This window comes from Tympanuchus pallidicinctus, unplaced genomic scaffold (genome assembly GCF_026119805.1).
Source record: "Tympanuchus pallidicinctus isolate F22 unplaced genomic scaffold, pur_lepc_1.0 scaffold17, whole genome shotgun sequence".
NCBI classification, from domain to species: Eukaryota; Metazoa; Chordata; class Aves; order Galliformes; family Phasianidae; genus Tympanuchus; species Tympanuchus pallidicinctus.
This window is the reverse complement of record NW_026294690.1, coordinates 14236327-14250727: the sequence shown is the minus strand read 5'-3', so window position 1 is coordinate 14250727 and position 14401 is coordinate 14236327. Positions and strand designations below refer to the sequence as shown.

General features: G+C 50.1%; 1 protein-coding gene across 2 annotated transcripts in view; it reads left to right on the top strand.

Annotated features, from left to right (window-relative positions):
• The first annotated feature begins 3581 nt into the window (after nucleotides 1–3581).
• The window catches only part of LRIG1 (leucine rich repeats and immunoglobulin like domains 1), an 80805-nt gene continuing 69985 nt past the window's right edge, over nucleotides 3582–14401 (top strand). For both annotated transcript variants that reach the window (XM_052678848.1, XM_052678849.1), the window contains exon 1: nucleotides 3582–4020. In XM_052678848.1, the coding sequence (XP_052534808.1) occupies nucleotides 3842–4020 (179 nt within the window). In that variant the 5' untranslated portion in view covers nucleotides 3582–3841. The remainder of the gene's footprint in view (nucleotides 4021–14401) is intronic.

The following is a 14401-nucleotide window of genomic DNA, read 5'->3' as shown; positions in this document are numbered from 1 at the left end:
GAGCTTGCCTTGGAAACATTGCCAGGCAGAGACCACCCATGCTGATGGTGCCTAGCATGTAGCTATTAAATAATGCTGATTGCCTCTGAAGGGACATCCTGCGCTTACTCCATCTGGCTTTTTCTTACTCAGTAACAACCTTCTGAGTCCTGGCCCTTCTGATACTCCTAAATCTTTATTCTCTGGGCAGGGGCAGATGCCTCTCGTGTTAGCTGGATCCCAGCTGCTTTCCTTCACTTCCATGATTTAATCTCTTGCATTCCTCTGGGGCTGCAAGAACCTCCTGCTTCCACCTCAGCTGACAGGTGAAAGCAATAAGTTACACCTTGTGATTATAGTTATTATACCAACTAATAGAGCTCTTCATAGCACAAACATTGCCAGCACCTGCCACTGTTGGGAAGCACCGTGTCTCCAGCCCTTCTCTTGCAGTCAGACTGGGCGCAGACCTGCTGCCCAGAGCTGAGGAGTGAGCCCTGACACTGCCAGCTTGCACATAGGGCCACTTCATCTCTGGGCTTCAGGAAACTTCTGGATGTGGATCTGGAGCACAAGGGAACAACGATGCTGAGCTAAAGGCACAGTCTGAGTGGGCTGCCAGCTGACTTCTGCGCTTTTTTTTTTTTTTTTTTTTTTTCTCATCCTAACGGCAGGCACTGTTCTGCTGCTCACAGCCTCCTTTCTCTCCCCCTTCTGTCTCAACGGCAAATTGCCGTTGCGCCTTTCTGAGGCTGATGCTGCGCTTTTCTGATTTTAAAAAGGTGAGAAGCTCTCATTATGCAGTTTTCAAACAAGCCCTTTAGGAAGGAAGGAGGAGTCAGAGGTGGCATCCATGTGACAGAACAGGGGCAGAGATAATCTCACTCTTTGCACCATCTTCTGCTGAATGCCTGTGTCAGTCCCAGACTGGAGAAGAAATTTAACTTGGTGCCTGTGTAAAATGAAACTGGTAGCTTCTTAGGTGAACTTTAAAGTTAACTTTAGGTAATCTGGTCTTGATTAAAGATGTTCCTGAAAGGCTAGAGTTCAAGCACAAGTCTCTGCTTTTGATAAAAGAAAAAGTTTATATGTCACCAAAGGTAAACCCTTAGGACCCTGAGCCCAAACTCAACTCTGCATCAGCACTGACCTTACACTTCATGATTCTTTCCTTTAATTCCCCCATCATAGGCTGTCTTCTGCTAGGCTGAGCCTGCATTGCCCATAGCAGCAGTGAGGTGTGATGTCACCATCAGCCTCTGTTGCTGGGAGCTCCTGGGTCACATGCATACCTGCCACGTTTTCCAACCAGACCAGCTCTGAGCAGCAGGGTTGTGACCACAGACAGAGTGGCTCTGGATGGTGAGTAGCATCGCCTCATCCCTCCGGGTCTGAGGGATGCATAGCTATTAGCCATAGGATCAGCTGGTGCTGAGGTCCACTGTTAGCTCTGCACTGAATAATTGCTGTGATGTGCAGGAAGTGGGAGAGAGAATGTACGTTCCTAATTACCAGCACAGGGTCGCCTGAGGTGAGTGATCCATGGCTGCATTCCCATCTGTGCCACAGAAAGGGATGGTGCTTCTGTTCTCACCTCGGTTTGTCTTCTCTGTTTGGATTTCAAGCTCCTCAGGGCTCTGTCTTGCTGCATGTATGTACAGTTCCTTGCTTAATAGAGTCATGATCCAAAGTGAAGCCTGCGGGCACTCCTGTATATTATATCCTTACTAATTTCATAAGAGGTTGCAATCAAATTCCTTTATCGGGCAAAAAAAAAAAAGTCCCAGAGAAGAATAAAGAAAGCTATTAAAAACTGAGGAACATTCTACTGAAGTAGAAATAATGGTACTTTGTCCCAAAATGTATAAAATATGTATTGCAATTAAATTCTCTATTGGCAAATTGCTCTACAATTAAAAAACACAGAAGCTTGAGTGAGGCAATTAGAATAATAGTAGTGTTAATTATAGCTTGATGGATTCTGCATGCTGTCAGCAATTACCTTCCAAGTGTGCACTTTCTGAACCGAATCCAAATCCACAAAAAGACACAACAGAATTAGAAATCTCTTCCGTGTTGGCATGCCTTTGCCACTTTAAAATTTGTTTTCCTAAATACTTTTGTAAGCTATTTAATTAGACTTAATGAGGTTCAAGGCAGAAGCATCCTCCACTCCGTACACAACTCCATAGCGCAGACTTGGGCTTTGGGGCAAGGCAGGAGCATTGTGAGTGTGCTCATTTCCCATCAAGTGCTGCTGGGGACTGATCCCCAGTGCCTGTGCAATGTGATTTAACATGATCACAGAATTGTTTGAATTGGAAGGGATCTTAAAGGCCAGCTGGTCCAATTCCTCTGCAGTGAACAGGGACACCTACAGCTCCATCAGGTGCTCAAAGCCCATCCAGCCTCACCATAGCTGTCTCCAGGCACAGGGCATCTGTCATCTCTGAGCAATCTGTTTCATTGCCTCATTTCCTCTCCCTCCCCCCCTCTCCTTATTGTAAAGTAACAACAGAACCTCCTAAGGCATCTCCCTTTCTTTCTTACAGCCACCCTTAAGATACTGAGTGGCCATTATCAGGTCACCCTGGTTGGTCGGGGCAGACAGCTTTCAGATAAATGGAAGGACTAAAGCCAAGTATTGTCTATTCTCCTATTTTCTCCAGTTCTTGGAGATTGAAACACAACCCTGGCCCACTGTGAATCTCTTCTTGATGTCCTCCATTGGATTAACAAAAACCTAATCCACAAGTTCTACTTCTACCTTAAAATAATGCCCATTGATTCTTTGGAGGTGTGCAGAGGTGTGGCATCTGTACTGACCCTACAGGATCATCGATACTGCTGAATGTCACTGGAGAAGGTGGTGGATGGGATGCCAGAGTGGGGTGAAGGAAGCTCTTGCAGAGGCTTAGGTTTCCTATTTGGAACCCATCTGGATGTGATGCCAGGAGAGTGACCAGAAGCGTTGGATGCCCTATGCTTAGTTCAGGAGCAGCCCCTGAGCAGCCGTGGGTGCCCTAACTTTGCTGGTAATCATCTCGCTGCATCCATTGGATGAGTCATGTGCCACTGACTGGGTGGAGTGCTCTCCTATCTGCGCAGGACTTGCCCCCTCCAATGGTAGAATGCGGGGCTTTCAAACACTGAGTGAATTTGAACAGCTGCTTGGGTTTAAGGTGAACTGCTTATGCTGTGTTCCTGCACTGCTTCCTTGCGGGATACGTCCGTGGGTGATGCTATAACATGGGGAATGTTACACAGGGGCTGGGGGGACCTTTCGGGCCGGGTCCCTCCGGCGCGCAGTCGGCCGGAGAGCGATGGGCGCGGCCCCTTTAAGAGGAAAAGAGCCGGGGGGGCGAGGGCCGCCCGCGTTCACACCTGGAGTGGGAAAGGGAGGCGGGCCTTAGCGCTTTTGATTGACGGGCTGCCGGCATCAATGAGGCGCCGAGTGGGGGGGCGATCCTGACCAACAGCGGCGCGCGCGGGCCCGCCCGCCAACCAATGGGCGGACGCGCGGGGGGCGGCGCGGCTACATGTTGCGGTGCAGCCAACGTGGGCCCGCGGCGAGCGGAGCGGCGGGGCCGGGACGGGGTGCGGGGTCCCGCGGGAGTGCCGAGCGGGCGGCGGGCCGGAACCGGAGCCGGGCGGCGGCGGCAGCAGCCGAGAGAAAGCGCTCGCGGCGGCGGAGGAGGGACCGCGGATCCGCGTCGCCTGCGCGGCGGATGCCCTGAGCGCCCCGCGGGGCCGGCGGCCGAGGCGATGGCGCGGGTGGCGGAGCTGCGCTGAGCGCTCGGGGCGCCGCCAGCCGGGACCGCGTTCCGCTCCGCTTCGGACCTTCGCCGGTGCCGGATACAAAATGGCGGTGGTGCCGTCGCGGGGCGGCGGAGGCTCCGCGCTGCCGCTGCTGCTGGCGGTGCTGCTGGGCTCGGCCGCCGCCTGCCCCGACGGCTGCGTCTGCGACGGGGAGCGGCTGCGCTGCGGCGGGCTGGGGCTGCTCGAGGTGCCCCGGGAGCTGCCCCACGGGCTGCGGCACGTGTGAGTATCGCGGGGCCGCTGGCCGCGGGCGGGCGGGTGTTTGAACGGTGTTTTTACCGGCCGAAGAGGCTCCGCTTTCTCTGCGCGGGGGGCGAGGAGAGCGGCGGTGCCGTCCGAAGCGGGGGTCCCGCTGCGCTCCGCCGGAGCCTTATTTGGGCATCTCCGAGGGGCAGCGCCCGGCCCGGCCCCGCCGCGCTGCCCTAATACGGGGCCGGGCTGCCCCGCCGCGGCTCTGAGCGCCCACTGCGGCACCGCGGGGCGGTTTGGGGTGGTTTTGTGGAAAACGAAGGGTTTGCCAAATGAGCTGCGAGCTCTGACTGAGGCTCGCTGCCGTCCTGCTGGCCCTCGGTTCGTCTCTGCTTGTTGAGGTCATTGGTGTATCCCTGTGCTGAGAGTTACGGCCGCGGATTCACTGTGAGGTTTTCCTTCAGAGTGTTAGGAAGGATTTAGGCGCGTCCCTCGGGTGCTGCTGCGGACTTCAGAGCTGAACCCGAGTGCTGACAGCGCTGTGCATCCATGGTTGTGGTGTGATGAACAACGGGCATCTCTGTGTGCGTAGTTGGGCAGAGATCCGTGCCCCTCGCTGGTCGGTAACCCTGGAATTGAGCATCCAGAAAGGGAGAGGGAAAAACTGCCTCAGCTCATTTGCACCAACGTACGCATGAATGAGGAGCATCTATTACAGCAGTGAGTTGTATAGGTTCAGCTCTGGCAGGAGGGAGAAATCACTCAAATATTGCTGCAGACCATCCAGCTTCCTATTAAGAGTGATGAGGGGCTGTCAGACTCTCTCTGCATTCCCTCCTTTTGGCTGCAGAAATACTGAGTTTGACCCGCAATTCTCAGGGGTCGCTAAGAGGAGGCTGTGGCTGCCTGCTCACCTGTTGCTCTGCTCTCCTGCTCAGCATTGGGCACTGTCCAGTGTGGTTCTTCATCTCAGCATGACGCCAGAATCCCCACGTGCCTTGTAAAAATAGGACAGTGCGTCTTGTTTAGCACAGGGATACACATTAATAGCCTGGTTTGACCGAATTTATTGTGTTTTTTGGGAGTGTGAATGCCCAGGAGTGTCTTTTTCATATGGAACAGATTTTGGAATGTCTTTGAGTTCAGTGAGTTTTATTGGTAAAGTAATCGCTTATATAAATCTGCTGCCTGGGAGCTGTTGGACTTGTAGCCACTTTAGCAAGATATGGTTTGTCATTTTGTAAATAGTAAACTAACAGAAGAATTGGCTAAGGTGGAATTTTTCTATCTGCCAGTGCACGATTCAGAGCTTTTTTTGCCCTCGTCCTTGGCTAATATTAAACAAACAAAAAACCCTAAGAGTTTAAGCCACTGTGAAAATTTTTGCATTTTAAAGTAAGGTTGTTTGTGTTGCTTTTTTATGATTCCCAGACTCACCAATGCTAATTCTGGGTGTGGAAGCAATGGGACAGGGCTGTGTGCATGCACCCAGGCTGAGCTCTGCTGGTGGCATCACTCATAGGAACTCGCATGGAGATCCCGTGTTCAGTGACTTGCACTGGTGTGTCCTCACTTTACTGAGTGCTTTCAAAAATCCCTCCTTAGCAGTTTATCTGTTTTTTTTCCCCCCTCTAATTAGTGTCCCGGTGCTCAAGCAGTGCTGGATTAGTTTTCAGTGTGTTGAGATAAAGCTTTTGTTTGGACTGCAGGAAACTCTGCACACTGGGGAGGGTTGTGCACCGCCCTAATCGCTGGGTATTTTGTCAACAGGGCTATCATTGCCCAGGAAAAGCAGTGGGAGCTTTTGAAACTATTGTTATTTCTTCCTTGGCAGCGATTCTTGCCGTTGTGATTTTTCTCTTTGGCTTTCAGAGGGCAGAGCTAATGCACATTAGGGCAGCGTGCTGAGGTCGCTTACAGCCAATGCAGAGTGGCACGGGTTGGGGTTCTTGAAAGGAACTGCACAGCCAGCTGCAGCACCTTGTGATGGTGCGTGACCCACACAGCCCTGGTATGAACACCCAGCTGACTCGGTGCAGGGTGCTGGTGGCTGTGTGCAGTGCGTACACTCTTCTGTTGTGCTGTGCTACAGCTGGTGTTGTGCATGTGAGTGCAACAACGATTCAGCTCAAGAAGGGATGAGTTGATCCAAGCTTTGTGGGCTAGAGCAGCCCAGAAGGACTGAATGTAAGGGCTGCAAAACAGAATAAAAGAATGAAATGCTTGCATCTCATATCTCCAGTAACAGTTGAATGAGGAGGGAGTTCCCTGCCCTTGGCTGGCTGTGGACATGGGGTGCTGAGTTATGGCAGGGTCTGTGCAGGTGCTGCTCCGAGCTGTCCCAGGGAGATGAATTTGGGTATGGTTCCGTTGCCCTGAGGCTGTCTGCCTGGCACTGCTGCTCTCACTAGAGCACCTGGGTGCTGCTGGGAGTCCTGTGGGTGCCTGGCCGCAGGCATTTGAGCTGGGAGCCTGAGACAGAGCCCTGCTGTGTTCAGGAAACCAGAATGCTTGTGCTCAAAATTCCAGATTAATTTTTTTTTTTTAATTAAACTAGAGCCAGATCTTGTGAGCGCAGCAACAGTTAAAGCAGCTTCCTTGGCTGGAGGAGGTACTGAGGGATGAATGTGGAGGTGTTGCAGGAGGAAAGTTTCTGGCAGTTCCAAGCCTGCTGCAATAATGGGACACAGATGAAGCAGCCATTGCTGGGGGCTGATTTTTTGGGAGGGGGCTGCCTGGTCAGGATGATGGCAGAGCCTGTCCTCGCAGCGCCGCACGCTTGCAAAAATCCTCCCTGACTGTGAACATGTGTCTGGGATTCGCTGCCCACCCCCAGCATGCCATGACATTTATTGGCTCCCACTGGAGAACAGCAGCGAGCCTTCATCTGCTGTCTGATCTTCGTGTCTTAATCCTGAGCTGAGCCTCGGCTGGGAGGAGTGATCCCACCCGGACTGGGGTTAGATGTGCACGTGAGATGAGATCCGTAGTGCAGATCCGAAGCCCTTCTGACTGTTGCACTGAAGTCTGCAGGACCCCCGCAGCCACCTCCCTATTTCTCTCTCCTTTTGAGAAGCTTCTGGCATTTAATCACTTTGAGGCTTTTCCCTCTGCACAGCGACTGCAATTTGAAACGCGAGGGTCCCCTACAAAAGGAGAGTGCTCAATGGGCTGTGTTAATATTCAGTGCCTTTTACAATGCAGCATGAAAAGGGGAGAATGGATGGGCTGGAGGAAAGGGGAGGGAAAGTTCCCAGAGCGGGGGACGAGAAGCCCAGTAGGCATCAGAGAACTGAGCACACAGCAGTTGTTCTCTAGGAAAACCAACCTTGATGATTTTGTAGCGGCTCAGTATTGTGACTTTGCTTTGCAAACTGCCCTGCAGAAGAGTGAGGCTAGAGGGTGACTGAGCCTTGCAGGAGCTCAACCTGGAGTCTAGGGCTGAAGAGGTGAGCTATGGGGCTGCATGCCTTTTCCCATCACTTGGGTTTCCCCTTGTGCAGCCTAGCCCCATGCCTTCTGGCACAGCCACCCCATTCAATGCACAGTGGGTGCTTGGAATCTGCAGTGCTGCCTTTGGCTGTTGGCTTCTTCCATCCCTCGCAGAGAGTTTGGAGCTTTGCCTCGAGTTCTGCATGGTGCAGTGCTTCCCAGTGGCTCCCATCTCTCAGCACCCAGCTCAGATAAGACCTACTGCATTGTCCTGCATGTCAACCACACCCAGAAATCCCAATCAGGCTGCAGGGCTTTGCACTGATTCTGCTGTCAGACACCTCAGATTGAGTTAGCTCAGCTCATCAGTTTTTAACATCATCATTCTGTGCTGCTAACCTAATCACGCAGTGTGACTCCTTGTTTTGCAACGTGGAGCTGATGGGATCTTTTTTTTTTTTTCTCCTGCAATGCACTCAGCTGGAGTCAAGGACCAGGATGCTGTTTTGCTAACGCAGAACGCGAAATGCATTTTATTGTTGGAGCTGAGTCATCCATTAATAGTTAACCAAATCCTGCGCTGCAGCTCGAGTCCTTCACCCCAGCCGGTGCCAGCTTCAGCCCAAGACTACAACGTGTGCAGTACGTTACACTCCCTCATTATCTTTTCAGCACATTGTCTCTCCAGCCACAGCTGTGTAATTTTGAGGAAGTCTAGAAGCAGGCCCTGCTATTTGGGGGCACCCCTCAGGCTGTGCTGGGTGTGCTTTGGTTGTTGGTTGCATTTTCAGTTTGAGCAGGGGCTGAAGTACAGGCAGCCAGCTGATCTGTGGCAGGCTGGGAAATCTGCAGAGATGTAGTCTTAAATGCCTTGCTCTTGAACTCATCCGCTGTGCAAGCTGTGTGCTGAGAGCGTTTCCCTTTCAGTGAAGATGCCTATTTTTAGATGAATCCTTCCAGATTAGAAAATGCATACCTTGAGTTCAGTGGAAATTTGGCTGTGAAACCCTGAAATGAGATACTGCTCTCCAGACCACCTCCTCCAGTTGGCAGGCCCTTGCTCAGTGCAGAAAAGCAGGACAGGCCCTCAGGTGCATTTGGACAGTTGCTTCCTCCAGCAGAGAGATGCAAATCGGGCATCACGGTATTTTTGCAGTTGCCCAAAGCCTGTGCTTGCTGATGGCTGCCCACCTGGATGGAGCACACTTGTCTCTATGCTGCAGTGCTTGCTGCCCTAGCATTAGCCATCAGTGCTGGCATCTAAGCAGGCTTTTCCCTGCTTGCGAGGCTTGCTGTGCTGATGGGTGGCTTCCCCACGGTGCTTGGGCAGCACTGGTGCGGCAGCAATCCCTGTGGGTAGGGGAGCTGCTGGTCTGTAAATTGTATTGCGGGTAATAAAATGGCTATCAGAGGAAACTGCCTGGCTGGAGGCCCTGTGAAAAATCACCCCCTAAATGTGTTCCAGTTGTCCAAACATTGCTGCCTATCCGTCCTCCTTTTTGTGTTTGTGAACTGGGGGGAAGATGGGGAAAGCTTGCTCTGCCTCCTCTGGTGTTATGAGCGGTCCTGAAAAGCTTTGCTTAGTTTTCCAGAGCTTATTTTAAGTGATACTTGGCTGGGCAATTGCTCAAGAGCTGCAGAAAAGTACTAGCCACCTTCCTTTAGCATGGGTCTTTATATTAAAATAAGTGAAAAAAAATTAAATCTGGGGCTTCCTCTCACCCCCCCTTTTGCCCTGGTCTGACCTTGCCAGGAAGCCTTTGTCTCCTCTGGAACCAGGACTAGACTCAGAGCAACACAGGGTAAAATGGAGAGATTTGTCCTTTTGTAGGAGATTTAAGCAAACCATATGATGTTTCACTTTGAAATGTCACAGTACTTTCCACTCTTGCTTTGCTAAACATGTTTTTGTGCTGTTCCTCTCTGTGTTGCTCTGTAAACAACTCCATTCCTCCCAACAAGTCTTAAGTAAGAATTCTTGGCTTTCAAACGCGTTTTGGGTTTCTTCTGAAATATGGCACATAAGTGCTGCATTAAACATATACATCTTATTCATGTGTTTAGGACTCTCTTATATGGAAGTGTGTGAGAGTTGTTTTTGTTTGACAGAGCTGTAAACTTTGTCCTGCTTCCCACTCTCCAACCTTTGTCATTGAGTAGATCACTGCCCAGAAGTTGTTGAGATTGGTGAACTTAGAGGACTTGGATGACTCTGCATTCATAAGAGCAGACGAATTACCTTTGCTTTCCTTGTTAGCAGGTTAGGAAATGGCTTATCATAGTATCATAATATTGTGGCCAGGCAGATTCAGTTCTCCTGTATGAGCAGGAAGCTCCTGGAGTGGGAGGAGATCTGCAGAGCTGAGACCTCACCCTGCATCCTGATTGCTCTTGTCTTGCATATCATCATTGGTTGGTGGCCTCATGAACAAGAAGCTGCTGGCTGCCTCTCCAGTCAGTGCGATCAGCTCCTGGACTTCTGGTAAATGTATTTATCTGTGGGGCTCAGCACAGCTCCCCAAGGAAGCTACTTGGCTTTTTGATGTCTTGTTGAATTGAACCCTTTCCAGGAGTTCTGATTGCATTCATACTGAACTTATCAGTGGAGATGTGTGCTGGTCATTGGGTTGATTTGCTTGGATGGAAAGCTGTAGGGATATGGCAGAACGTGTTGGGTTTGTGCTGCCTACTTCAAATAACAGTTGGCTCTAGCTCTACCTTATATAATGGCTTCTTTGAGGCAGTTACCAGCGGTGATACCGCCTGCATTCTGGCCTTGCTGGGGCCCAGTATGGTTGCTCCTCCATGCAGCGCTGCCCAGGTGACCGGGAGCCGCAGCAGGAAGTGTTTCAGCCAGAGCAGCAAGACTTTGTGATGGTCATGGCCACGGCTGGAACAGTTTTGTCAACTCTCTGCTCCCTGCTTGGAGGAGAGCTTCCAGGAAGAGGACTGTGTGCCTCCAAGCCTGTGAGCATTGAGCAATCGCCCTGGGTGCCTGCATCCTCCCCGCCCGGCAGTACTGCTGCATGTGCAGATGTGCTGGGCACGCAGTCCTGCTCCTTGGGCTTTACCAGTATCCCTAGGGAAAAGGTAGAGCTGTGCAGCAGCATGGCATCCCTGGGTGATGCTGGATAGCAGCCTGAGCTGTTTACTGCTGTGCTGCTTGCTCCCAGTCTACTTCCAGCACTTGTGTCTCAAGTGCTAGCACTTTGTGGTCTGCTCTACAAGAGCGTTATGAGCTGTCCTTTTAGCTGGCAGGGGTGCCTGTGCTCCAGCTCCCGCACTTCTTGTTTTCCTTGGACTGTGACAGTTTTTCCATAGCACCTCACTGAAAGCCCCAGATGGCAATTCCCTTCCTGCAGCACCAGTGCTCCCAGTTAGCTGCTGCTGTACTCCCAGCCTGGCTCCCTTGCTGCTTGCTTCACCTCTGGCTGCAAGCACTCTGCCAGCTCTCAGGTGGGGTTGTGCAGCTCCCTGTGCAGAAGATGTAATGCCAGCACACAGCTTGTTCTGAAGCAGACTGTGCGTGTTGAAGCTGTGCAAGCTTGACATTCAACTTCTTCAAAAGTCAAAATAACAAAAATCTACCTTTGTGGAGGAGGAGATGGCAGCTACAGTTCTTGGGCTGCATGTGCTAATTAAGCCGCAAGGTTTCTGTTTGTGAAAGACATGGCTAAAATAAGAGAATAATTCATGCAGGCTGCAGGCCTGCACATTTGGATACAAAATGTGGAAGTTTCCCTGTCCAACAATTTCTGATTACTTCCTCTCTGGTTTCCTCAGCATCCTGACCACCAGTTACAAAACTGCCTGCCTTACAGTGGTAAGATGTGTCCTTTGTATCTCTGCTTTGCAGCCAACTGGAGAAACTTCTCATCCTCAGGAAACTGTTCTCCTGATGATGCTGGATGATAGGCAATAAAAAAAGCACTTGCAGGACCAGAAACCCCTGTTATCCTCACAACTCTTTCTAAGTCAAGTCCTTAGTTATCATATGTGACCCAGGACTGTCATCCTCGGAGCTGCATGAGCAGAAGACAAAATGCATGCCTGCCCTACATGTTTGGAGCTGATGAGGTGTTGGGAAGTGGGTGGATCTTGTCTGGGGAGAAGCAGCTCTGCCAAGAGCTTCTCACAGCACAATCATCTCTGCTCCATAAAGGCTGAGAAAACTTGATCTGGAAGTCTGTTTTATTTATTTGCTTCAACTTCAGTTCTGATTTGAGGGGACCACATGGAGGCCACCAGCCTTACTAGGAGCACAAGCTGTCCTGACACGGCCATGCTCTCTTGCTGGAAGATTATGTTCTGGGCGATATTTGAAATGCAGCTGCCTTTGAGCAGAAAACCCACACTTCCTTCAGAGTTCTGACTCTTGCGTTTTTCAGCTTGGGCAGACTTTAAAGTTTTCTGCAATGTTCAAGGGAACCGTTTGATTTCCCTTTGCCCACATGTCAGCATTCCTGAGCAAAACAGCCTCAAGATTTGTGGAGCAGATTCTTGAAATTCTGGGAATGTTTTGGGCCAGAAGATGTTTCCAGAAACTGCCCAGCCTAACAAAAAGAGTTGGTAGGACTTGGATTCAGCTTGGGGAAAATGAATAAGGTGTTTTTATCCCTTTTTTTTTTTTCTTTTTTTTTTTTTCAAATGAGCATCATTCCAATCAAAACCTCCGCCCCTTGGAGCTGTTCTGCTCTGCCACCTTGTTGCTGTTAAACCACCCTGTGCTTATTTGAACAGAACAGATAAGATACGCATTTTAAAAGTGAGGCTTGTTGCCCTGCACTGATTTCTCACATGCTTCTCACCGATGTCATGTAAGGTGAAAAGGGGTTTAGATCCTTAACGGACATAAGTGATAGAGAAGTACCTGCATGCCCTGCAAGCCCCATTTAGACCCCATGAGGATGCTGGCCTAAGCACATCAAGAAGAGATTTGATCACAAGCACCCCCTAGCCCAGATCTTGCAGCACCGACGTGTTGCTGTCCTGTGTGGGGTTTTTTTGTTAGCTGTAAACATTTCTGGTGTGCTCAGGGATTATGGTATTAAGATTGTCTCTTCAGCATGGTGGTTTGACTGGAACCAAAATTGCCGGTTGATTCCCCTTTTGTCCTCCCTCCTTTTCCTGCTGGAATTGAGAACCGCTTCAAAGGCTCAGGTGTGCTGGTGCCAGACGCCACGCAGTTATTGTTAGAAGAATCTGAAATATAATTGGGAACAAACCTTTGTTCGGCCAAGTGTGTCAGGCTGTAGGCTTTTGCTCAAGGAGGAGGTGGGTGCTGAGGCTCGTGATTTGGTGCCTACACACTTGTGGCAGATGAGTGGTCTGGGAATTCTCTTGCATCTGGTAAATGTTGGCAAATTCTGGAAAGTGTATTTTGGAGTGTTTTTTGTTTTCTTTTACCTAGGGACACATATTGATGCTTAAACATTATCAGCATACTTGCAGAATTCTTTGCGGTAAGAAAAGGCATCAAATTGGTCTTGGCAGGATAATTTCAGTAGAGATGCTCCAGGTCCAGGTCTCTCTGCTTGGCAATACCAAGTTGTCCTGCTTTCTTTTAAACGCTTATCTATTGTGTGGAGTATGGGATATTGTTTGACATAATCTCTAAAACGTTTGTAAAAGCATGGATGAGGGAGATGTCAGCATCCATTTTAGTTTTATTTGCTGCGAGGGCAGATGCTGTGCAGGAGGCTTGTCGCCTGGCTTGGTTCTCTTGGCAAAGCCCACAAGGCTGGATGCCTCCCGGGAGCCCAGCAGCACTCAAGTGCTTTGCTTGCATGGTCAAGCTGTTTTTCAGATTACTCTTGTAGCCTAGCTTGGAGAAACAGGTCCCCAGAACTCTAAAACATCACAGGGTCTTCAGCTGAGTGATGCTTGCTGGTTTTCTTACTACTTTTTCTTTGCCTCCCCTACCACAAGCACCAGCCCTGTTGCGTATGGCTGCCCATCTGTTGTTTATTATCTCTGTTACGCTGTGGTTAGTGCTCACACATGATATTTCTTTGGTTTCCGTACAGACTGAGCAAGTCGTCCACCACTAGATCCAAAAAATGTAAACTATTTATAAATGAAAAATACTCTCGAGTTTTAAAGAGCCTTGTTGTCTTCTCTCTCTCCGGCATGTGCATGTTTGGCTGATCTCGTGTAATCCCACTGATGTGAATCCAGATCTGTAACAATTTATGGATCTGGGGACTTGTGTAGGAACTTTGTCATGACCTTGTGTTGGTGGGGAGAGAGCACGAGGTGACAGTGATAAAGAGGGCTGGAAACTTGACTGCACTGCACTCTGTGCAGATACGAATCCAAACTCAGATAAAGGTTCCCTCAGAATTCAAGGATCCTTGATTTTGATTTTCCACTTGGGCTCATCTCCATCATAAGCAAATCTTGAAAAGTTGGGACAGAAACTTCTTAAACTTCTTAAACCAGCATAAAAGAGCTTGAAACAACTAGAGTGCTTTTTTAATGCTCTTAACAATTAAACTCTGTTTTTGTGCTCTGTCTTTCGAGCGTGTACTTAGAGTTTTATATTGAACTAATAACCTGTGTTTAGTCTCCCAGAGAAGACAAATAAGGCAGGGTTTAGTAACGTATTAAGGGAGGCTGGGGTCAGTTCTTCATGCCTGTTCCCATCTGAGCTGAGCCAGGCTGGTTTAGAGAGCAAGACAACTGCTGATGCTGAGTGGGCCCAGTAAACAAAGAAAATGGCTTGGTTTTTAGAGAGGACATTTGGAGCTTGTTCCATTGGTTGGGACCAGCATGGCATGTTGATGGGCATGACTTCTTCACATATGAGCTTGGCGCAGCCCGCTGTGTGCCTGCACACACTGGGCTGTGTGCTGCCTGGGCTGTCTGTGGCTGCCCTCCTTTGCCCCGTGCTGTTGGGGTGTTCTGTGCAGGCATGGTGTCGGCAGATGCAGTTAGACTGCTCTGTTCTAAGCCAGGAGATAAGAGTTCACAAAATAGCTGG